The sequence below is a fragment of the Chelonoidis abingdonii genome, chromosome 16 (genome assembly GCF_003597395.2).
Source record: "Chelonoidis abingdonii isolate Lonesome George chromosome 16, CheloAbing_2.0, whole genome shotgun sequence".
Classification (NCBI taxonomy): Eukaryota; Metazoa; Chordata; order Testudines; family Testudinidae; genus Chelonoidis; species Chelonoidis abingdonii.
In genome coordinates, this window is record NC_133784.1 from 4048465 (window position 1) to 4072228 (window position 23764).

General features: G+C 40.3%; 1 protein-coding gene across 1 annotated transcript in view; it reads left to right on the forward strand.

Annotated features, from left to right (window-relative positions):
- Window positions 1–23246, forward strand: part of SLF2 (SMC5/6 complex localization factor 2) — a 58082-nt gene extending 34836 nt beyond the window's left edge. The window contains exons 10-20 of the mRNA XM_032795746.2: window positions 1787–1862; window positions 4801–4942; window positions 5705–5807; window positions 6761–6937; window positions 7559–7656; window positions 12002–12089; window positions 12678–12803; window positions 13468–13545; window positions 18098–18184; window positions 19825–19893; window positions 20854–23246. Coding sequence (XP_032651637.1) covers window positions 1787–1862; window positions 4801–4942; window positions 5705–5807; window positions 6761–6937; window positions 7559–7656; window positions 12002–12089; window positions 12678–12803; window positions 13468–13545; window positions 18098–18184; window positions 19825–19893; window positions 20854–20889 — 1080 coding nt within the window. The 3' untranslated portion in view covers window positions 20890–23246. The remainder of the gene's footprint in view (window positions 1–1786; window positions 1863–4800; window positions 4943–5704; window positions 5808–6760; window positions 6938–7558; window positions 7657–12001; window positions 12090–12677; window positions 12804–13467; window positions 13546–18097; window positions 18185–19824; window positions 19894–20853) is intronic.
- The last annotated feature ends 518 nt before the right edge of the window (window positions 23247–23764 follow it).

Consider the following 23764-nt stretch of genomic DNA (forward strand, 5'->3'; position numbering starts at 1 on the left):
CTCAGCTAGTTGAATGAAGAGATGTAACTGTTCCTCCTCTGCAGACAGCCTCTCCTGTCCCATGGTCTGTTCTTGCATACCACCTCAACTACCAACCATGGGTAGCTTGGCTGTTGAGCAGCAATTCCTAAACAAAGGACTCTCCTAGCTTTCTTGTGGGCATTTTACCCTTTTCAGCTTACTCTGAGTATTGACAGAATTCTAGAAATGGTGACAAGGGAAGTGGATCAACTTGGAAGCCAGGCATTCCATCTCCACTGGATTACATGCAGGTCATCCTAGACTTGGACTTAAACAATTGCATCTCAACAGTGAATAATGTTCACAGGCTTGTCATAAGGTAGCTCACAGACTTTGATATCAAAGTTTTTAGGGCAATTTGTCTATCCAAAAGTTAAAGCTGCTTTCCAACCCAGGAGCTGCCTGTAGGGTTATAAGCTCTTGCAGCCCATCAAGACACTGGAAAGTAGATGTCCCCTCCATTTTTTCTCTTCGTAAAGACATGTTTCCTGGTGCCAAATACATATACAGAAAGAGTCTGAAGTCTCTGCTCTTAGAAGGCACTGACTTTATAGCATATTACATACAGCAGTTCTCTGTAGTTCATTTATTATCAAGATGAACATCCTTCCATTTATCACAAGGAATTATTCATCTTACCCAAAATCCTCAACATGCATAAATTCACTATGGGTAGGTAGGTCAAGTTCTGAATCATTGGAGAATATGTAGCTTCAGATAAACTGATTCCAGAAGGCAGGAGCCCACTTACCACATTCCACAGTGGCCCTAGGAAAAGACGTGGACCACCATTTAGGAAATCTTCAGGGTTTTCTTAATACCTTTTTAAAAAAAAAAATTACTCCCCAGTTCTTGGCAACAATATTCAGGAAGATGGTCCCCAAATGGATTAATACAGTACTACTGGTTTTAGGAAATGCTGTTCTCTTGCCTTACCAATTTTTCTTTACTATTTGCTACATCTCAAATGTTTGAGGGAAGAGGTCAAGATTCAGAGAGCAGATCTTATTTCCTTTCTTTCTCCCAATCTGCCTGACTCAAAATAAGTTCTTCCTCTACAATTGCCTGTTCAAGAGTCATGTATGTACACCTCTACCTCGATATGACACAACCTGATATAACACCAGTTCGATTATAACTTGGTAAAGCAGCGCTCCAGGGGGGCGGGGCTGCGCATTCTGGTGGGCCAAAGCAAGTTGGATATAACGGGACTTCACCTATAATGTGGTCAGCTTTTTTTGGCTCCCGAGGACAGCGTTGTATTGAGGTAGAGGGTGTAGTAATACATTTGAATAAGGTCTTAAGAGTTTATCTACTGAGATATGGATGCTCATCTGGCCAAGAGTTGAAATCAAGTTACAACTGCTGGTTAGAAGAGAGACTCTGTCCAAGTGGCTTGGCCTGGGGGAGAAGTCAGTTCCAGAAGGAAAATCCTCATGGGACATATCTGACATTGAGGTTGCCACTACTAGAATGAATCTTCTCATGGACTGTTGAGACATTGGGATGTAGGGTTCTGACCTTTTCCTTTGCACGAATGTAACTTTTTATTAAACATTCACGAGATAAGAACTCTGTTTGAATGACGCAAATAGCCTGAGTATCTTGTGGTATCATTCCTCACGCTGTTCCTTGCTTAGGAGGCTTTGGCATTTATTTATTTTCTGTTACCTGTTTCTTCTCTTAACAAGGATTCAGATTATTTTATTAATAAAACCTCAGTGTAACTAATATGTAACTTAGTTTGTAATGCTTCTTCCAACAGATGATGTCAGTTCATTCAGACTACTATGTTTCAATGCAGATTTTGGATGCGCTGATGGATATAACAATTAAAAATGGTGAGTCTTTAAATAAGAGACAGTTGTAATTGACTGAGGATAATGGTCATGGGTCCCAAATCTAGAAAAAGGAAAAACAGGGAATTCTCTGGTTCTTTGTTTACATCGCCATTGTGAGTTCAGGTCCCTTCACTGGATGATGCAGCACACGTTTCATAGCCGCTAGTCTTTCAGTGATTGTGTGCAAGCCAAGTAGCTGGTCATGATCTCAGTGTACAGCTGTAGAGGCAATACACCCAATACAGAGATTACTCTGGTCAATTACCTTCCATCATTGTCCAAATAGCATTAAAACTAGAAGGACATCTGTCCAGTAGATCAAATAGATCAGAAGTCTTTACCTTTTTCTCCTCATTTATTTTGTGAGGTATAGGCAGACAGTCCATAGACTAAAAACTAGAAGACAGTGTTGTCTTCAAATGGGTATAACTGGGACCCTAAACAGAAAACGCTGCATGGTTTTCCTTCAAGATGAATAGCATAAATGGTAACAGAGGGCCCCATATACGGAAATTGCCTTCAAGCATCTGCTTATGCTCTCATTTCCTGCTTATCCTCCCCTCTCTCATTTGCAGTCTTAAGGACTTCTATCTGACCACTCCATATATTCTCCAGCCTTTTTGTTCATTCGAATCCCTCAAAACTCGCTACTAATTGAAGCCTACCAGCTAATTCTTGTAATTAAAATGCAGTCACTCACCCATTTCATGTAAACTTTTAAAAAGCTGGTATGGGTTTAGTGTTTCTCTGAACCATCCTATTTATTTTGTACTTGATTTCTGTTGTCTGTTTAGATTGTAAGCTTCCGGGACAGGGAACATGTCCTCCTTTGTCTTGTACATCACTGTGTGTGTATCTGTCTAAAATGTTATCCAATAGGAGTAAGGTTTGATCTTGTCTTGAGCACTCAGTTCCCACTGTTTTCAGTGTTCCTCGCAGTAGCATCAACTCCCAGTTTACAAAAACTTAACCCAATTCAGAGCTATAATCCTGGTATTTTTTTTTTTGTTGTCTGAAAAATTTTGCATCCAGTTTCTATCTTCCCTTCTTAATTTAGCTACTCCTAGACTCTAGAGCAGTGGTCTCCAAAGTGGGGTGCGCAAGACAATCCATTCGGGGGTGTGCAGCCAGCGGCGGGAAAGAAGCGGCGCTTTCCCCTTCAAAGCTGGCTGGAGAGAAGTAGTGCTTCTCTCCGACCGCTGGCTGTGCGGCTGCCCCTGTTCCTTCTGAGTCCTTCGGCCCGTGCTTGCAGGCTGCATTCCGAAAGGGGCTTTAGAGCTGCAGGCCAGGGCCCCGGGGCCCCCTTAGCCTAGGGCCCTGTAGCCCCTAAAGTCTCTGCATCCCGAGTGGCCCTGCTCGGAATAGGGGAGAACTCCCAGAATCGTGGCCATGAGGATGGTGCCGTTCTGCGCAGAGCCACCTGCTCATCCCCTGCCGCAAACAGGAGCTGCCCCAGGTAAGTGCTCTGCACCTCCTGCCTGCCCCAGCCCTGAGCCCCCTCCTGCACCCTCCCTCCCAGATCCCGCACCCCACTCTGAGCTCCCTCCCACACCCTAACCCTAACCCAGACCTTCGAATGGCTGTATCACACAGTGTTAAACCAAGATTTTCAGGAATAATGAAGCATATTCAGTCACATTGCTTTCACTAAAAAAAAATTAATACATTTTTTTGTGAGAGCAAAAAGATTTTTTGTACTGTTAATAAATAAAATACAATAAATATTTTAAAAATATTATTTTTCATCTTTATCTCCTTTTTAATTTCTATTTTTGTATGTTTTATAATGTACATGATATATTAATATAGTAGTACATGTATAGAATTGAGGTGCATGATCAAAAAGTTTTTAATGATGGGGTGCACGATCAAAAAAGTTTGGAGACCACTGCTCTAGAGCATCTTCTACAATTACTGTGTGTGTGTGTGTCAGATGGTAATACGTGCTATAAACCAATATCCCTTAGGCTTTGAGCATCATCACTTTGTTAGCTGCCATCAAGCATAAGTAAGTTATACCTGTACAATGCTTTCTGGTTTAGAAATTGTGTCCATTCTTAGAGGCAAGCATAACCCTTCGAGTAACATAAGAACGGCCGTACCGGGTCAGACCAAAGGTCCATCTAGCCTAGTATCTGTCTGCCAACAGTGGCCAATGCCAGGTGCCCCAGAGGGAGTGAAGCTAACAGGCAATGATCAAGTGATCTCTCTCCTGCCATCCATCTCCATTCTCTATCCAGAGGCGAGGGAACACCATTCTTTACCCTTCCTGGCTAATAGCCATTATACTTTAAGCCACCATGAATTTCATCCATTCCCTTTTAACATGTTATAGTCAGCTTCACAACCTCCTCAGGTAAGGAGTTCCACAAGTGTTGACTGATGCGCGGATCAGACTCATTTTGTGCGAAGAAGAACTTCCCTTTTATTTGTTTTAAACCTGCTACCTATTAATTTTTCATTTGGTACCCTAGTTCTTATATTATGGGAATAAGTAAATAACTTTTCCTTATCCACTTTCTCCACATCACTCATGATTTTATATACCTCTATCATATCCCCCCTTAGTCTCTTCTTTTCCCAGAGGCCTAGTGTTGTTATAGCAGGCCCACTGCCAGTTTATCTGATCCTCTGAAAGTAACTCACTCCCCATATCATGCCCTGGGTTGGGCAGCAACTTCAAAAACTTACAAAATCATAAACTGCTGTCAATTGGACAACCAATACCACCTTTCAGTGTCGAGCTCCACACCTTGATGCTACAAAATTATCCTGGTGGCTTTGAGGATAACAGGCCTCCACTTCGATGTACAGAAGACCCTTATGTTAGTAGCGCTTAGCACTGGCGTCATAGGGCCATTACACATATACAGTTTCTTTAAAAGCAACAAGCTAAAATTAACTTTTTAAACATTAATTTCTTGTTTTGTACTTGTAGCTTCCATCAGCGATGCACAATCTAAAGTGTGGATTCCCTCACTGTCTGATATATCGGCTGTATTGATCAATATGGGAGTGCCTTTTAGATCTTTATTTCCTCTGGAGCATCTACAGCCCACTTTTACTAAAGATGATATTTTGTAAGTATTTTGCTCTTGTTTGCTTTAAACAATAAATATCCTCTCTTGTGCTGTAATGTAGACTAGAAGCTGCTTCCCTGTTTTTCTTCAGTGATGCCCACTCTTTTAACAGTGTACAACAGCCTGTTAACCATATGGTACATAGAACATATACCATTATAACAATTTCTGCCAGTTATGTTCAGCAAACCAGAGGGTTTATCGGTCCTTGGCTCTTCCTGCTTTAACTTGAGTTTTGCGAAAAGCACAGCCTAGGAAATTGGGCCAAACCATTAAGAATCATTTAGAACAGTGGTTCTGAGCGAGGGACCTGGGGTCCTCTAGGAGGCCTCAAGCAGGCTTCAGGGGGACCTCCAAGCAGGGCCAGCATTAGACTTGCTGGTGGAGCCCAGGGCAGAAAGCCGAAGCCCCACCGCATGGGGCTGAAGCTGAAGCCTGAGCAATGTAGCTTTGTGAGGGCCCCTGTGGCATGGGGCTCCAGGCAACTGTCCTGCTTGCAACCCCGTAACGCTGGCCCTGGCTTTTATTTGCAGAAAACCAGTTATTGGGGCACAGGTGGGCTGTGGAGTTTTTATAGCATGTTGGGGAGGCCTTCAAAAGAAAAAGGTTGAGAACCCCTGTTTAGAGAGACCCAGAGCTTGTTCCCTATGAGACTTTCTAAGAAACCATGCAATATTTTCTTAAATTGAATCAAAATGGCTTTGGAGTATCTCTTTTTATTAAAAAAAAAATTTATAGGTCGTTTAACATGTTTTCTGTTAGATCTGAAATGCAAATAACAGTGGGAAAACAAACAGGTGGAGACACATCTGCAGATCCCGCTTTTTCTTGTCTGCCAGAAACCAACCTTAATAATGTGGTCAAGGTGAGATTCTCAGTGCTTTTTTTTAAGGGAGATCTATGTCTGAGTGCAGTACTGTGTATGTCTTGTGAAGGTAATACTATCCTGAGAGAAAGCCAAGCTTGTGTTTTTGAGAGAGTTGCTATGAGTAAAAATTTAAATACAAAATTTTTAACTGGCTTCAAAAATATCTTGTGGAAATACTTTGTCGTAACATACCATTTGTGTAGGGAAAGTGACAACTGTATTGATAGCATTACCGTTTACAGGAAATATTTAGGGCAACATTCCTGAGAAATCCAGAAAAATGCATACGTCTCAGGATGTCAGTTAAGGAATACATATTTTCAGAAAAGAGTAAAGTGAGATTAACCCATACAGTAATACCTGAAAAATCTATAATTTTGACTAGATGCTCTCAATTATTGTTTGTTTAGCTGGGAGGGTTGTCAAGAACTCACACCATATATAAACAAGATGTGTGTTTCATGGGGGATGATCACTGCTACAGCATCTTTTCGCAGCCTCTCAAGGGAATATTGTGTTGGAATCAGCTGAAAAGACACCCTGTCAGAATGACAAAAAGTGAATAGCTTAAGAAAAACGTGCTACTGTAAATGAAAGAATACTCCCTTTCAGTGCCCTTATATGGTAGGAGATGTTGCAAATTCATCAGTTGATACACATTTAATATGCCTGCTGACAAATTTAAGTTCCTAGAATATATTTTAAAATACAACAGAGCCCTGTTTATCTGGTCTCATTGAGACCCCTTGCCAGATCAGATAAAGAATGGGAAAATGCAATGCTGCATCACCATCTAGTGGCCACAGGCGAGATCACCTGCTTCTGGCCCTGGAGTCCTGGTGGTTCTGTAAATGCAGAGAGCCGGTTAAGGCGGGGTCAGATAAATGGGGTTCTACTGTAGTAATTTAACTAAAATCTCATAATTTAATGTTTGTTTTTTCCCCAAAAAGTTTCTTAGTTTTTGTACAACTATGTATCCAGATGCTTATGCGGACCAAGAAATATTGCTGCTGCTGTCACTGCTATTTAAAATTAGCCTGGAAAAACAGTTGAAGCAAATTCCATTGATAGATTTTCAGTGCCTACTGTTAAAACTACTGAAAAATATCAGAGACTGGGATGCCAAGGTAACTTCATAACTAATTGTATACAAAATTACAGCTTGAGTCCAAGGAAATCCTCTCTTGTTTAAACCTTGGCCTGTATTTAAGTACATTAAGCAAAAAAATTTTTAACATAAAAAAATCACTGTTGGAAAAGTCAGTCTAAGCAAGATGAGTTTTGGATCTCTCCGTGATTCCATGGGAGAGTGACTGAGTGTGTGGGGGAGAGGGATAAGTGTAAATGTTTCTTTGCCATTGTGCTTGTCTGTCTTGTTTGAAAGTGAGCAGTATATTGAAATGTACAAGAATCTGACTCAACAGAATTCTCGTAAATTTAGAATGTCTGCTTGAAAGAATGAAGTAAAAGCATTGTCCTAAATGTAGCTCACAAACAAGTTTTTTGGCATACAACCTTGACTGTCCTACTGTAAATTAATAAACCTGGAATATATCTGGCCTACTAGCTACAAATGCAACGCAGAAAATATCATTAAGGACATACTTTCCCTTCTTTCTGCACGGCTCGAGGGAGGGGATAATCTTTTAACTGCAGATATGTGAATTTTCTGACAACTTTTCATACATGTAACAGCTGACCATTGTAATATAATCCATTCTTAGTAAATCCTTTCTTTTCATTTTAAGATACCTCAGCTCTGTCTGACAATAAGTGAACTTTCCAGTCATCACCATGATCTCCTTTGGTTAGTTCAGCTGGTCCCTAGCTGGGTAAAGCGTGGAAGGTAATAACAGTGTTGCTTTTGTTTGATGTTAACAGTTTATGTAATATCAAAATTGTGCTAATAAGCACATTAGACATATCTTGAAATACACACAGGTTTAAGGAAAGAATCCTACAAAAAGTGGAAACATTGGAAGAAATTGCTAAGGAGAAGTATAAAAGAATAGCATAAGCATGTAGGTACTAAATCAAAAAGGCTAAAGCACAAAATGTGTTGCTTCTAGTAAGGGACATAAAAGGCAATACAAAGATTCTTTAATTACATCAAGAGAAAGACAAAGGAAAGGTGTAGGTCCTTTGCTTAGTGGGCAGGAAAAGATAACTGATCACATCAAGAAGACTGAGATAGTTTTGCTTCAGTCTTCTCTAAAAAGGTACTCAATATAATATCAAGAACAAGGGGAAAGGAAAACAAACCAAAAGAGGGAAAAGAACAAGTTAAAGAATATTTGGATAAGTTAAATATATTCAGGTCAGCAAGGCCTGATCAAATTCATCCTCAGTTACTTAAGGAACTAGCTGAAGCAATCTCTGAACAGTTAGAATTATCTTCGAGAATTCATGAAGGGACGGTTGAGGCCCCTGAAGATTGGCAAAGGGCAAACATAGTGCCTGTCTTTTTAAAAAGTGAAGCAAAGAGGACCTGGGGAGTTATAGACCTGTCAGCCTAATTTCGATACCTGGAAAGACTCGGGAACAAATTATTAAACAATCCAAATTAAATTTATTAAACAGTTTGCAAGCACCTAGAAGATAATAGGATTATAAGGAATAGCCAGCATGGATTTGTCAAGAACAAATCATGCCAAACCAACCTGATTTCCTTATTTGACAGGGTTATTGGCCTAGTGGATATGGGGGAAAGCACTACAACATTTGACACAGTACCACATGACTTTTTTTCATAAGCAAACTAGGGAACTGTGGTTTAGGTGAAATTCCTGTAAGGTGGGTGCACAACTGGTTGAAAGACTGTACTCGCAGTAACGACCAGTGGCTTTCTGTCAGACGGTGAGGATGTTTCTAGGGGGTCCTGTAGGCATCAATTCTGGGTCTGGTATACAGTGTTTTCATTAATGACTTGCAAATGATGCCCAGCTGAGAGGCATTGCAAGCAGTTGGGAGGGCAGGATTAGAATTCAAAATGACCTTGACAAATTGGAGAATTGGTCTGAAATCAACAAGATAGAATTCACTAAAGACAAGTGCAAAGTACTTCACTAAGGAAAGAAAAATCCACAACTGCAAAATGGGGAATAACTGGCTAGGTGGTGCTGCTGAAAAGAATTTGGGGGTTAGAATGGATCACAAATTGAATGCGTTAACAATGTGATGCCGTCCTGAAAAAGGCTAATATTCTGGGGTGTATTAACAGAATTCTTGTATGTAAGACATGGGAAGTAATTGGGTCCCATGGTACTTGGCACTGGTGAGGCCCAAGCTGGAGTACTGTGTCCAGCTTTAGGAAAGATGTGGACAAATTAGAGAGTCCAGAGGAGAGCAACAAAAGTGAGAAAAAATGTAGAAAACCTGACCTATGAGGGAAGATTTAAAAAAAAGCTGGGCCTGTTTTAATCTTGAGAAAAGACGACTGAGGAGGCACCTAATAAATCTTCAAATATGTTGAAGACTGTGATTAATTGTTCTGTGTCCACTGGAGGTAGAACAAGAAGTGTAATGGGCTTAATCTGCAGCAAGGGAGACTTAGGTTAGGTGTTAAGAAAAACTAGCTAACTAGAAATGTAGTTAAGCTCTGGAATAGGCTTCCCAGGTTTTTAAAAACAACAGGTTGGACAAACTCCTGTCTCAAGGATGGTCTAGGTTTACTTGGTCCTGGTTCAGCACATAGACTTGATGACTTCTCGAGGTCCCTTCCAGCCCTACATTTCTATGATGCAATAATTATAAGACCACAAGTTTAGTTTTAGTACATAGGCTTAAGTACTTGGGCCTGAAACACACTTTAGTTCTGTTGCAGGGACTTAACGACTTGATTCTTTCTGACATCAGTTTTTCAATCACTCTGTCTGAATGCTCTCTGAAAGTAGTAATGTCAGTTTTTCCCTATTTATTTTTTAGGAAGTATTAATAGGTTTACAAATACTTGCCATGTAAATATTGGAAATGAAACAATTATTACAACAGTGTTTTTTGTTTAGAGATGTTTATACAGTAACACAATGATCTGATCTGTTTAATAGTGTTACCATGTTGGAGAGTGAGCATTGTTACAACACTCGTGTGTTTTCAGTAAAAGTCATGGACAGGTCACAGGCAGTAAACAAAAATTCACAGCCCGTGAATTGTCCATGACTTGTACAATATACTCCTGATTAAATCTTGGGGAGGGGAGCTGTCTGGGGGGGGGTGCCACAGGTGCAGGAAGGGGGGCGGTGGCCTGTGACCCCCACTGGTGCTGGGTGGAGGGGTGTTGGCTGTGCTGGCAGGCTCCCTCCCCAGAAATGGCAACATCCCTCAGCTCCTAGGCAGAGGTGTGACCATACAGCTCTGCGTGCTGCCTCCTCCTCGAGCGCCAGCTTCGCAGCTCCTGTTGGCCAGGAACTGTGACCAATGGGAGCTGCAGGGCCAGTGCCTGCAGGCAGAGGCAGCACGCAGAGACCCTTGGCCACGCTTCCCTCTAGCAGCCGAGGGATGTTGCCACTTCCGGGGAGACCCCCCGGAGGTAGGCGCCACCCAGAGCCCTCTCCCCCTCCTGTTCCCCAGCCCTGAGCCCCCACACCCAAACTCCTGCTGCTGGGAGGGGGGAGGTGAGGTTGTGGCTGCTGCAGAAGCCTCGGGAGTCTCATAATCTGTGACCTCTGTGACAGACTTACAGCCTTACTCGTGACATACTGTTTTTAGTAATTTCATTACATTGAGTCAAGTATCAGGGGTAGTCATGTTAGTCTGTATCCACAAAAACAAAAGGAGTCCGGTGTCACCTTAAAGACTAACAGATTTATTTGGGCATAAGCTTTTGTGGGTAAAAAATCACTTCTTCAGATGCATGGAGTGAAAATTACAGATGCAGACATTATATACCGACACATGAAGAGAAAGGAGTTACCTCACAAGTGGAGAACCAGTATTGACAGGGCCAATTCGATCAGGGTGGATGTGGTCCACTCCCAATAATAGATGAGGAGGTGTAAATTCCAGGAGAGGCAAAGCTGCTTCTGTAATGAGCCAGCCACTCCCAGTCCCTGTTCAAGCCCAAATTAATGGTGTTAAATTTGCAAATGAATTTTAGTTCTGCTGTTTCTCTTTGAAGTCTGTTTCTGAAGTTTTTTATTCAAGTATAGCTACTTTTAAATGTTATAGAATGTCCAGGAAGATTGAAGTGTTCTCCTACTGTCTTTTGTATGTTACCATTCCTGATGTCTGATTTGTCCATTTATTCTTTTACGTAGGGACCGTCTGGTTTGGCCAATGTACCTAGCAGAGGGGCACTGCTGGCACATGGCATATATAACATTAGTAGACGTGCAAGTGAATGAGCGTCTGATGGTGTGGCTGATGTGATTGGGTCCTCTGATGGTGTTGCTAGAGTAGATCTGGGGACAGAGTAGTCAATGAGGTTTGCTACAGGGATTGGTTCCTGGGTTAGTGTTTTTGTGGTGTGGTGTGTCATTGCAGGTGAGTGTTTGTTTCAGGTTGGGGAGCTGTTTGTAAGCGAGGACTGGCCTGTCTCCCAAGGTCTGTGAGAGTGAGGGATCGTTTTCCAGGATAGATTGTAGATCGTTGATGATGCACTGGAGAGGTTTTAGCTGGGGGCTGTATGTGATGGCCAGTGGTGTTCTGTTGTTTTCCTTGTCGGACCTGTCCTGTAGTAGGTGATTTCTAGGTACCTGTCTCGCTCTGTCAATCTGTTTCCTCACTTCCCCAGGTGGTTACTGTAGTTTTAAGAATGCTTGATAAGGAACTTGTAGGTTTTTGTCTCTGTCTGAGGGATTGGAGCAAATTCGGTTGTATCTTATTGAATTGAGTGAGATCTGTCAGTATTTTAATATCTCAACCAGCCAAGGATCCATAAATAGAAGCTGGTATAACATTCATGGAGAGAGAGGGCCTGTGTCCTGCACTGTGGGCTTAGAGGCAAGCCTCTGATCTCTCTACATGTGAGAAGGATTGCAGCAGAAAGAGGGAAACTCCTCCTGACAGATGTTTACCCACTTGTTTATTTTGGGGGCTTTTACTCTTATTCAGTGAAGCTGGAAGAGCTTCACTAGGTATGCAAAAAAGCACATGCTAAAATACTTTAGGGAAATCATATTTTGCCCAATATGCAATGTAAAAAGCACTTATTTGAGATGTTCGTTTTTTAAAAAAATAAACTTCTCTTTCAGACAAATAAGACGACATCTTAGCCTAACGATAATTTCAAAGCTTCTTAACAAAAACTATACAAGTTTACCTGTTACCAGTGACCTGCAGGTACTGTATACATACCTTTTGTTAAAATTTGTGGTTGGGTGGGTGAGTGGGTTTTGTTTCATTTTGTCATTTGGTGATTAACTGTGTTTAATTTACATCGTGGTCTTGACTCTCTGAGGCTGATATTTGCTATGGTTTAGGAGCTCTGCAAGATGACAGATTAGATTTCTAAAATTCTGTAAATCGCTAGTGATGTATGCTGTTAAATATAGCTTTCAGTTCCCTGACTTATTCCACAGCTATCATTGCTTTATTCTGTAATATGTGATTTTTTTTTTAGTCTTAACTCCTTAAGATCCATTTTCATGGCAAAAAGAGTACCCTGCCCTTTGCAAATTTCTCCTGCTTATTGCTTATCATGCAAAAATCAGTCCTTGGTTACTAACATAGTGTTGGTTTAATGGTGGCAACACACAAGAATTAACTCGTTAGTTTGTGAATAGAGTAAAATTACCTACTATTTTAGATGTTGTTTTCATTTCAGTGGACAAAATCTCCAACTGGTGGTGGTCTGTTTTATACTGTATTGAGCTGTGCAATGTCAGTAAACTTTACTAATTCCTAGAACGTTTGTTTGCTTTTATATAGATGTCACTTCTATATCAGTATCTGGTGCAGATGAAGCCTTCTAACTTGTTAAAGAGAAAGATAGAAGCAAGAAAGGAGCAGCAGGATGACCTCAGAGAGTCTGATCATACAGAACTAGAGCAGCAGGTATATGTGTAGGGCTAGTGATTTGCATTCCACTTACACATTTATTTTGTAATTTGGAACATGCTGACTTTCATAATTTTAGAGTTAAGTGCTTGAGGGGTTCTGTGTATGGAATGCCTAGCACACAGTAAGGCACTTTGCACCCCAAAGAGCTTACAGTCTATATAGAAGTTGACTACTCAGCATTGATATTATTCTTTGCCGATATTGGAAGACTGGAGATTGCCATAGGATGGCTTTGTCTGAAAGCCATTCCTGCAGGATCTTGGTATATGTGTTTTGTTGGGGAGTAAGATGAGAGAAAAAGATAACTACACATTTTATGCATCCAGTTTGTTTTAATTATAATAATTGGAAATACAGAAGACCTTTCGGGTCATGTAGGGACCCATGTAAAATTGTTCCTAAATTGTATTTTCCAGTGCTCTTGCCCATAATCTTTCAAATTATTTAGGCAAACTGTCAGATATACATGTTTGATGATCTGGCCATCTGGCTTTCTGGAGAGCTTAAAACTAGATATTATTGCAGTAAAATAAAATGATCCTAAAATAAGTTATCAGTCATGTAGTTTCAGAGGAGGGTGGCTGCACTCTGAATGTGACTAAGATTCAGGTTTATACTTGTAATATTAAAAGTATTAATTATATTGGCTTCTTTCCAGGCGTACTACTTGACCTACAGTCTTCTTCACTTGGTCAGTGAAGTTAGTTGTTTCGACGTTGTGAATTCTAATCAAAGGGTAAGTAACTGGCTTAAGTGATTGGCTGCTTACGATGGTGCTTTTTTGTATAGGGACACAATTTAAATTCTGTTAAATATTAGAGGAAAACATTTCTTTCTTGTGTAGGAAATCAGTGGAGCTGGCTGGAGGGCAATTCTGCTTTGCAACAAATTTTGAGGCTTCAAAATTTGTTTTCATTCCAAAGTAGAATAGAAACAAAATCTTCTTTGAGTAGTGTCTCTGAGGATGCTCCACTTTAGGTGTCTTGATGCCCTGTGCTTGTAATTGAAGATTTGTGGTAGCAGTGCTCGGTTGGCCCGTGCACACACCGTAGCCATCTTGCACTGTTCCGAGCAGTTACATAGTGGTGCTCAGCCAACCGTCCCTCAGTTTCTTCTCTGTCATCTTTGGCTTGAGTTGGAGCGATCAGCAGTGCTCTCTCTTACGTCAGATAGTGCATAGTTAATAGCGTTAGCTTAGTTGTAGTTAGCTACTCTACTCCCTTGCCCTACTATAATTTCTTTTATTTCTTTCTTTATATAAGACAGAAAATACCATATTACTTCTATATAAATCCTTGGTATGACCACATCTTGAGTACTGTGTGCAGATGTGGTCGCCCCATCTCAAAAAAGATATATTGGAATTGGAAAAGGTTCAGAAAAGGGCAACAAAAATGATTAGGGATATGGAACAGTTTGCCATCTGACGAGAGATTAATAAGATTGGGACTTTTCAGCTTGGAAAAAAGATGACTAAGGGGGTTTATGATTTGAGGTCTGTAAAATCATGACTGGTATAGAGAAAGTAGATAAGGAAGTATTGTTCACTCCTTCTCATAACATAAGAACTACAGGTCACCAAATGAAGTTAATAGATGGCAGCAGGTTTAAAACAAACAAAAGGAAGTATTTTTTCATACAACACACAGTCAACCTGTGGAACTCCTTGCCAGATCCTGTGTATCCCTCTGTATCCTATCCCTACCCTATAGCGTATCTACCACTCCTCCCAGTTTAGTGTCATCTGCAAACTTACTGAGAGTGCAGTCCACGCCATCCTCCAGATCATTAATGAAGATATTGAACAAAACCGGCCCCAGGACCGATCCCTTCGGGCACTCAACTTGATACCGGCTGCCAACTAGACATGGAACCATTGTTCACTACCCGTTGAGCCCGACGATCCAGCCAGTTTTCTATGCACCTTATAGTCGAATCATCCAGCCTATACTTCTTTAACTTGCCGATAAGAATACTTTGGGAGACTGTATCAAAAGCTTTGCTGAAATCAAGAAATAACACATCCACTGCTTTCCCCTCATCCACAGAGCCAGTTATCTCCTCACTGAAGGCAATTAGGTTAGTCAGGCATGACTTGCCCTTGGTGAATCCATGCTGACTGTTCTTGATCACTTTTCTCTCCTCTAAGTGCTTCAGAATTGATTCCTTGAGGACCTGCTCCATGATTTTTCCAGGAACTGAGGTGAGGCTGACTGGCCTGTGGTTCCCTGGATCCTCCTCCTTCCCATTTTTAAAGATGGGCACTACATTAGCATTTTTCCAGTCATCCGGGACCTCCCCCGATCGCCAGGAGTTTTCAAAGATAATGGCCAACTCCTGCAATCACATTCCACCAACACGCTTGCATCCCGATGCAGCACATCTGGCCCCAATGGATTTGGTGCTTGTTCAGCTTTCTTAGAAATTAGTCCCGAACACTTTCTTCTCCACAGAGGGCTGGTCACCTATTCTCCCCATACTAGTTGCTGCCCAGTGCAGCAGTCTGGAGCCTGACCTTGTTTGTGAAGACAAGAGGCAAAAAAAAGCATTGAGTACATTAGCTTATTCTGTATCCTCTGTCACTAGGTTTCCCTCCTTCGATCAGTTAAGGGTGCCCACCACTTTTCTTGAACTTCTTAGTTGCGAAACATACCTTAAAACCCTTCTTGTTAACGCTTAACATCTCTTGCTAGCTGCAACTCCAAGTGTGATTTGCCTTTCTGATTTCACTCTCTTGTCCTGAGCATATTTTATATCCTCTCCCTTCATTTGTCCAATCTTCCACTTCTTGGTAGGCTTCTTTTTTGTATTTAAGATGCACAAGGATCACTAGTTTAGCCAAGGCGGTTCCTGCTATGTACTATCTGTTCAACACATTGCATGGTTTGTCCTGCAACCTCAATAAGGACTTTAAAATACAGCCCTCTGTTGATTCTCCAGAGGGGATCCTGCCCCATCAGTTCCCTGAGAGTCAAAGTCTGCTTTCCTGAAGTGGCCAGGGTCCATATCTCCTGTTCTCCTTCTTCCTGTTCAGATCCTGAACTCGACCATCTCATGGTCACTGCCCTCCCAGTTCCCATCCACTTTTGTCTCCGCCTATAATTCTTCCTGGTTTGTGAGCAGTTAGGTCAAGAAGAGGCCTTGAACCCCTAGTTGGTTCCTCCAGCACTTGCAACAGGAATTGGTCCTTATACTTCCAAAACTCCCTGGTAGTCATGCACCGCTGTTATTGCTCTACCCAGATATCAAGTGATAAAGTCTCCATGAGAACCAGGGCCCGCAATTCTAGTAACTTCTGCTCGTTGGCCGGAAGAAGCCCGTCCACCTCCATCCCCTGCCGTCTGGTGTCTATAGCAGACTCCCACCACAACATCGCCCTTGTGCTCACACTTCTAAACTTAATCCAGAGACTCTCAGGTTTTTCTGCAGTTTCGTACGGAGCTCTGAACAGTCATACTGCTCTCCTTACATACAATGCAACCCCCCACCTTTTCTGCCCTGCCTATCCTCCTGAACAGTTTATATCTATCTATGACAGTACTCCTTCAAGTCATGTGAAGTTTATCCCACCAAGTCTCTGTTATTCCAGTCACATCATAGTTCCTTGACTGTGCCAGGACTTCCAGTTCTCCCTGCTTGTTTCCCATGCTTCTTGCATTTGTGTATAGGCACTTAAGATAACTCGCTGGTTGTCCTGCTTTCTTGGTCTGAGACAGGAGTCCTCCCCTCTTGCACTCTCCTGCTCGTGCTTCCTCCCGGCATCCCATTTCCCCACTTACCTCAGGGCTTTGGTCTCCTTCTCCCATTTGAACCTAGTTTAAAGCTTCAATCTCCTTTGAAAGTAGAGAAAGATTCATAGTAGCTTTATTGTGAAGATGTTAGTGCCTTGTATTGTATAAACCTTTTGTTTACATATTTTTTCCTGGAATTTTTTTTTCTAAATAAGTACCTCAATAATACTTTCTCCTCCCCCATGTTGTTTTTCAGTTAGAAATCCTACTAATCTCTTCTCCACCAGATTTACATTTTAATGAAAAGTGGCATTGTGGCATGATAGAATACCTTTCTACTGTCTAGTTAGTGGGATAGGCAATGTATAAAGCCGGCAGCACTTGCTGCTATCTTCAGGATTCTCTCTCTCCTGGTTAGACTGTACCAACTATGCAGGATTGTGTGATGTGATATTGTGATACTTGTGGATGTCCCTGAGAAGTGGTTCTTTACTGTGAATCAGCAGTGGTCCACAGAATGAAACCTTTTGACAGCAATGCACTGGGAGATTGAGGACAGAAGTCTCTGATGAAGTGGTCCACAGAATGGAAAAAAAGGTCAGGGTACTACTGCTGTGGAGAGTAGGATGTTGTCAGCCTGCTTCGCTTCTGATGATCTTAAGTCAGAGATTGGAATATGAGGTTTCTAGAAGTGAAGGGCCTGTGCATAACCCACTAGTATGTTTTGCATTTAAATAATCTGCCTTGAGATTCAGACCTTTCTTGGTTTTTCCATTTTTATTAATCAAAAATAAAAAGTCCATGCTTCAAGGTGCAAGCTTCCACCCTCCAAGCACACGATTCCAGGCTCCACAGAGGACAGTCAAGCTCTGTTTTTTGAAGACTTGTTTAGGAAGGAAACAGAATTCTCCAGTGAAGTTTCTGTTAGATATGGGAACCAGCTTTCATTGTCCAAAACTCCTATAAAATAGGATCCTAGTTTATATTTAAGCAAAAGGATGTTGCCAGAAGATTAATCATCTTCTAGGAGAGCTGCCACAAACCTGAAAAGACCATTAATTCCTCCGGCAAATGCCCCTTGATTACCTGACTTGTCTGCTGAAATTATATTTTGACTATTGTAGTTTCAATGTTTTCCATGAAAATTTGTTCTGAGTGGCACCTTTGGCCTTTTTACTTCTAGGGCATTGAAGACTCGAAAAACTAGCCAGTTAGAACTAATTTAGCAGAATTATGCAGTGGAAAATTAATATAACTCTGGAAATACTATTTTAAAAAATGTTTAGTCATGAGTTAAGTGGTGTTTATGGTGCCTAACAGCAGTGACCCTTATGGTTCTATTAGTAGTGCTGCTGGGTCATCCAAACGTGTGTGTTGGAGAAAATGCGTCAAATAAAAAAAAAACAACCAAAAAAAACAGCTACAAAAGACAAAATTAAAAAGCCCTGCAAAAACGGTGTGCTTTTTCCTGTGTTTGCAGTTTTTCTGTTTAGGATTTAGATTAAGTTCATCACTTCAAAGTTAAACTTTAACAATTTTGAATTTGTGTTTATTTAGAAGTGCTTACTGAGGCTCTGTGGTGCCTTAGAAAAACATGTGAAGTGTGATATTAGGGAAGATGCAAGGCTGTTTTATAGAACTAAGGTAAGCATGTGTGTCTTTGAAATGTGTTCCATTTCCGTGCCCCAGTTTAGGAGGTTCTAGAAGTACTGATGATTCCTTTACATTTTCTGGCTGGCTTTATATACAACTCTACCCCGTTATAAAGCGACCCGATATAATGCGGTAAAGCAGCACTCCAGGAGTGGGGCTGCGCGCTCCGGTGGATCAAATCAAGTTCGATATAACATGGTAAGATTTGTTTGGCTCCCGAGCACAGCATTATATCGAGGTAGAGGTGTATGTAGGCCCTAATCCTGCCAAGACTTGCGCATGTTGCTTAACTCTATGCACTGCAAATGGTCTCATTTGCTGTCAGAGGAGGACTCTTCAGTGCATAGAGTCAAGCATGTGTGTAAGTCGCTGCAAGATCTGGGCCAAATTGCAGCTATTTTTTTTTTTTTTTTTTTTTTTTTTTTTTTCTGGCCAAGGATCTCTGGCTATTGCTGCTTTTTCCTGCTTAGAGACATCACTGATTGTTGATGGGAGAAGCGCTCTTTGGGACTAAGGAAACTGTCCAAGCAGCACTCACAGAGAAATAGAGGACTGGGGAAGTAATCTGATTCTTTTGCACAGTGATCCATAACTTTTATTTGAATTAACAAGTAACTTGCATACATAAATAATTAATTAAGCCACCAAAAAACCCAAGGTGATGCAGAGTTACGCCTAGCTCACCTATTTTAGAATATGTCGTGGTGCTTTACTTATGAGGTTCTCAAGTTTGTTACTTGAATACTTTCGTGTGCATTAGTGGCAAGCCACGTCAGAGTAGATGGCGGCATGGCAGTCCTTACCTTTCAAAAACCTTTTGTTCAGTTAAGTCGAACCTCTATATTTTTATGCTGTTTTACACCAGCTTAGAGATTTCACTATAATCCTACCCTTCAAAAAGCCTCTTTATTGACACTTGATTCTGTAGAGGTGTCATTTGGTGCAGTTAATACTGCAGACCCACTTTAACTATATTTCAAGTTTACACTGAATCCCCACCACCATACATATTTTTTGTAAGCTTCTTCCGCTTACCCTTGAGGTGGGAAGGGGTTATTGTGTTCCTGTTTGACTGCTTCTCCCCACCACTTCTGCTTATTTGATGTAGCTCTTGGCGGGTACCAATGTGTTGGGTGCTGTACAAGCAGAGTAAGAAATAATGTAAGCTCTTCAGAGCAGAAATTTAAGTGCATACTCAAGATTGGTAGCCATGAAGTATGGCCTTATGTATGAGGAACACCTTTTAGAGGCTGTCTGTGCTGCTGCTTATTGGCCTGAGTAATTACTGTACCAAGACAATCAATCCAGTGGCAAACTGCAAGACTTGCATTTTACACCCTGCTAACCCAAAAGAGAGAGACACCGGTATTTAAGGCAAATGCTTTCACACTGATCTCTAGCACTGATATTATCCATGTGTTAAATTGAGATAAATTCATCTTGCTTGTAAAATTGTCTCACTATAGTATCTGCATATGGAGTACAAGCATTAGATTAAGAGCTCAAATGTCATTACCCCAAAGCCCTGTTGTATCACAGCTTTAACAGGGATCTTCATATGCTCTCTTTATAAGTCTAACATTTGTTTTTATTTCTATTAAATAGTTAAATGAATTAATTTTTGTTTATAGGTCAAAGACTTAGTTGCTAGGATATATGGCAAGTGGCTGGAAATGATACAAAATTCTCGGCCTACTCAGGTACTGTTAAACCAATTTTTCTTACTGCTTAGTGAAATGCACTTATTTCTGTGTTACTTGAAAGTATAATGTAGCAATTTTAAAAAGCAATTTCTAATTAGTAAATGAGTCAGTAGTAAAGTACACTATCTACTAGCTGTGCTGCTATAATCCTTGTGTGAAATCCTGCCTGTGACTTGACAGTATGATTTCTACCTTGTTTTTAACAAATGGCTTGAGTGACCAAGTAAACTATAGTCTACTTTGATTTCACTTTGTAAGTGATATGCCTTCAGATATGTAGGTGGTCTTGTGTGGAATGTACAAATATCCAAGTTGGATTGGGGCTATTTCTATCAATCTCTAGGTTAGTATCTCAGTAGGATGCCATGTATCAGAGTACCTGTTTTTATTTTTTAATACTAACCAGGGATATAAAAAATTATCTTAAAGGGAAATTTGTTTAGCTTAAACCAGTAGTCTGGAAGAGGGTTCTTGGACTGAGTTTTAAGCATGTATAAATACTTACATCTATTTGAAATAATTATTGAATAATTAAACACGGGCATTGTTAGCATATTGATAGCTCTTACAATCTTGCTGAAAAGTTGACAGAACTGTAACATTGGTAAAATGAATGGAATCCCTGTGTGTTAGAGAAAATGCCATGAAAGGAAAGGAACTAGAGGGTGATGCACTAAAAAAGCTTTCTATAAATCAGTTTGTGGAAATTGCTGACAATGCAATTCTCAAATTGTTTTTTAATTAGATATGTTTGCCTGTTGCCTAGGAAACTTGATATTCATTGGTGGGCTTGTTGTTTAAAATAAGATGATTATATGGTTTACAGGTTTAGTTGCAATACAGGTAGCTCAAGCTCTACTCACTTTATTACTCTCTCAGAAATAAAATTTGTGTTTCTCAATTTTTTCCTGTTTTTTTTTTTTTTTTTTTTTTTTTTTTTTTTTTTTTTCTTTTAAGGGGAAGCTGCATGATTTCTGGGAGCCAGATTTGTGAAACATAAACCAGGTCAGAGAAAACAACAAAGAAAGAAATTGAACAGGAACTTCTTTTGCAACTGAGAGAGACTTTCCCAGAGGATTGAAACTCTAGCCTGGTCAAAGAACAGACTAAACAACTGGAATCAAAATTTCAGCTTGGTGCAGGCAACTAGAAAAAACATAACCTCTGCAATTGAGTTCTGACTTTTTGATAGATGATAGATATACACAATTTTGCAGGAATGTTGTTTATACGTATGTGCAAGATTTAAAAAAAACAACAACTTTTTTTCTCCAGTATGTCTGTCTGAATTGGCCACTAATATTATATCCTATTGAAAGCTGAGAGAGTTTTCTCATTTCCCTTCCCTTGATAATCACTACAACGTAAAACTATGGTAATATACTTTTTCTTTTGGTCTATTGCCCAGATGCATCCATAAGTGTTGCTATTGCACAGCTAGAAAATGAACGGCCATGAATTGAGTGTGCGAACAGGGAATGGTGGCCCCTCAGTGAAAAGGATGGGGGCTGTGGTGTAAATAGTTGTCAAGGCAGAGTGATGGTTGAAATTTTCTTTGCTCCATGGCTGTGCTGTGCTAATAAAGGAGAATTTCAGAGGTCATGACAGTGAGGTGTTAGCTTCAATTTAAACTTAATTTTCCTCCTTGATGCTTTAGCAAGTCTGTTTAGTTTATATATAGTGACAGTGTGCAGAAAATTAAGTTGTATGTAAGACGAATATTACAAGGAGAAATCTTGCTGCAGCTTTAGTATCTGCTGTCACAGTATCCAAGACACAAATTTCACCTGTTTATATATGTAGTCTGACTTCAGCACCTTTCTGTAAATGTCCAAAATATCAACTTAAAAATATCAATTTAAAAATGTCAGCAGAGATTTGGGAAAATGAGAACTTATTTGACTTTGCTAGCATGGAAGTAGCTGTGAAAGTCATATTAGACTTGTCCAAAATCATTTGTGCTAAATTTTGCCCTTAGAGGTGTGCTCAGAACTCTTGTTGAAATCTTTGCACTGTGTGTAATATTCTAAGGACAAAATACCTTGTTTTGTGAGCAAATGTTGGCACTCACTACTTAGTGTTCTTAGCATACCGCTTCATCTATGAAATATATGTGCTTAACGAGATAAGTTCAAGTATTTGGTAGAAACATTAACAAAGAATCTTTAGCTAATTAAGACTTAGGCTATGTCTACATGGCCCTCCAGTTCAGACTACCAGAGTGTGAACTGCAGAACGCACTGCCCCATGTGGATGCTGCTGGTGCAAACTAAAAGGTGTACCTGGTTGGTGTGAATGTAGTCCTCTTTTAAATAGGACTGCATTAATGCGAACTAAGTACCTTTTCGTTCACACTCCCGGGGTCTATATGGGGGAAGTTACAGCACAGCATACTAGGGTGGGCTGCGGGGTTGTGTAGACAAGCCCAGAGATTCTAGTGATATCAACATAGAATACACACACCATCTTTTTTTCTTTGGTTTACAAGTGTACTTATGGTTGATTTGTATAATATTTATATGCCAAACTCTCCCAGAAAAAATGGGCAAAAAAGACTCAATTTTAAAAAAAAAAAAAAAGCTCCGACATGCACATATGTAGAAGAAACTACTATAGAATTGTGGAGTGACCTATAAGGAGGAGAAAAGTATCCTTACCTGATTTTATTTGCTTTTGATACTTGCTGCTAAATTGCTTTTAAGTGACTATTTCTTGTCCTCCATTTCAAGTGTTGGTGTATGAATTTATTAATAAGTTGAAAGCCACAGCATCTATGTGCCTTTCACAAGGCGAAACAGTCTGCATATGTTAGAACAAGATTCATGCTGATGGCACTATTTAAAAACAAAGACACAGAGAATTTTAACCTGTCACCAGGATTTGGAGAAATCTACCTCAAGGGTATTTTTTTTGTTTGGGTGCAGAACTATTTAAGCCTAAACATTACAGTGGTAATGTAGGGCAGGGGACTGCTCTCTCCCCCTCCCCCCAGTTTGTCCTATATAAATGCTCTTTAGTGTCAAATTGTTGTTCTGTGAATATATTATTGTACATAATTTTATTAGTGTTTATATTTTTCTCACATTGTGTAAAGTTTAAAAAAAGTGCCGAACATATTGGTTTTTATTTACTGTAATTAAGGTGTATATATTTTCTTACTATGTGAAGAGGAGGCTACTGTCTTGTACATTTCTGAGGAATGATAGGTGAGGGTTTGGGCAGCCAGTCTCGTTTTGTATTGCAGTTCAAAGCCCATTGAAACTGCTGATTTTTTCAGATTAAATAGCCACTTTGATATTTGCTTTTTTATTTAATAGCTTCAATAGAAAATAAAGCTAGAATTGTTGTTTTTTAATTAAATGTCTCTGCACATAAAACAGGCAGTATTCAAATATCAACTTTCACTTCGTGAAAAATTGCTGCATATCATATTTCTGTCTTACTTCAAAACTTCTTGTAAGGCATTGCAGTAACAGCACTTGTACTGCTACACTTTTTTCACTTAATTCCTTTTGCCTTTTTTGTAAACCCTGGGATTTTTCCTTTCTCTTTTAATTTGTACACCATCACATTCAACTCTCCCGTGTTTGAAGGAACAGCTCCCCCAGCCAGTGATGGTTGGACAGTGGTTCTGTGGGAACCCATCAGTGATTACAGAGATGGACCCAAAGGTTTGCTTGAGTGTCATGCCAGGGATTCCTTCCATTCTAGTCATCTGTTCTGAGCTAAGTGCTGCTGGTTATTGCCAATTTTGACCAAACCCGGGGCTGTTGTGCTTTGCTAGCCCATTGTGCTCCTGCTAGCCCCCTTTAATGCTAATGATCCAGTGGAGAAAGGCCAATTGCCCAATTAATGTCACACAGCTTCT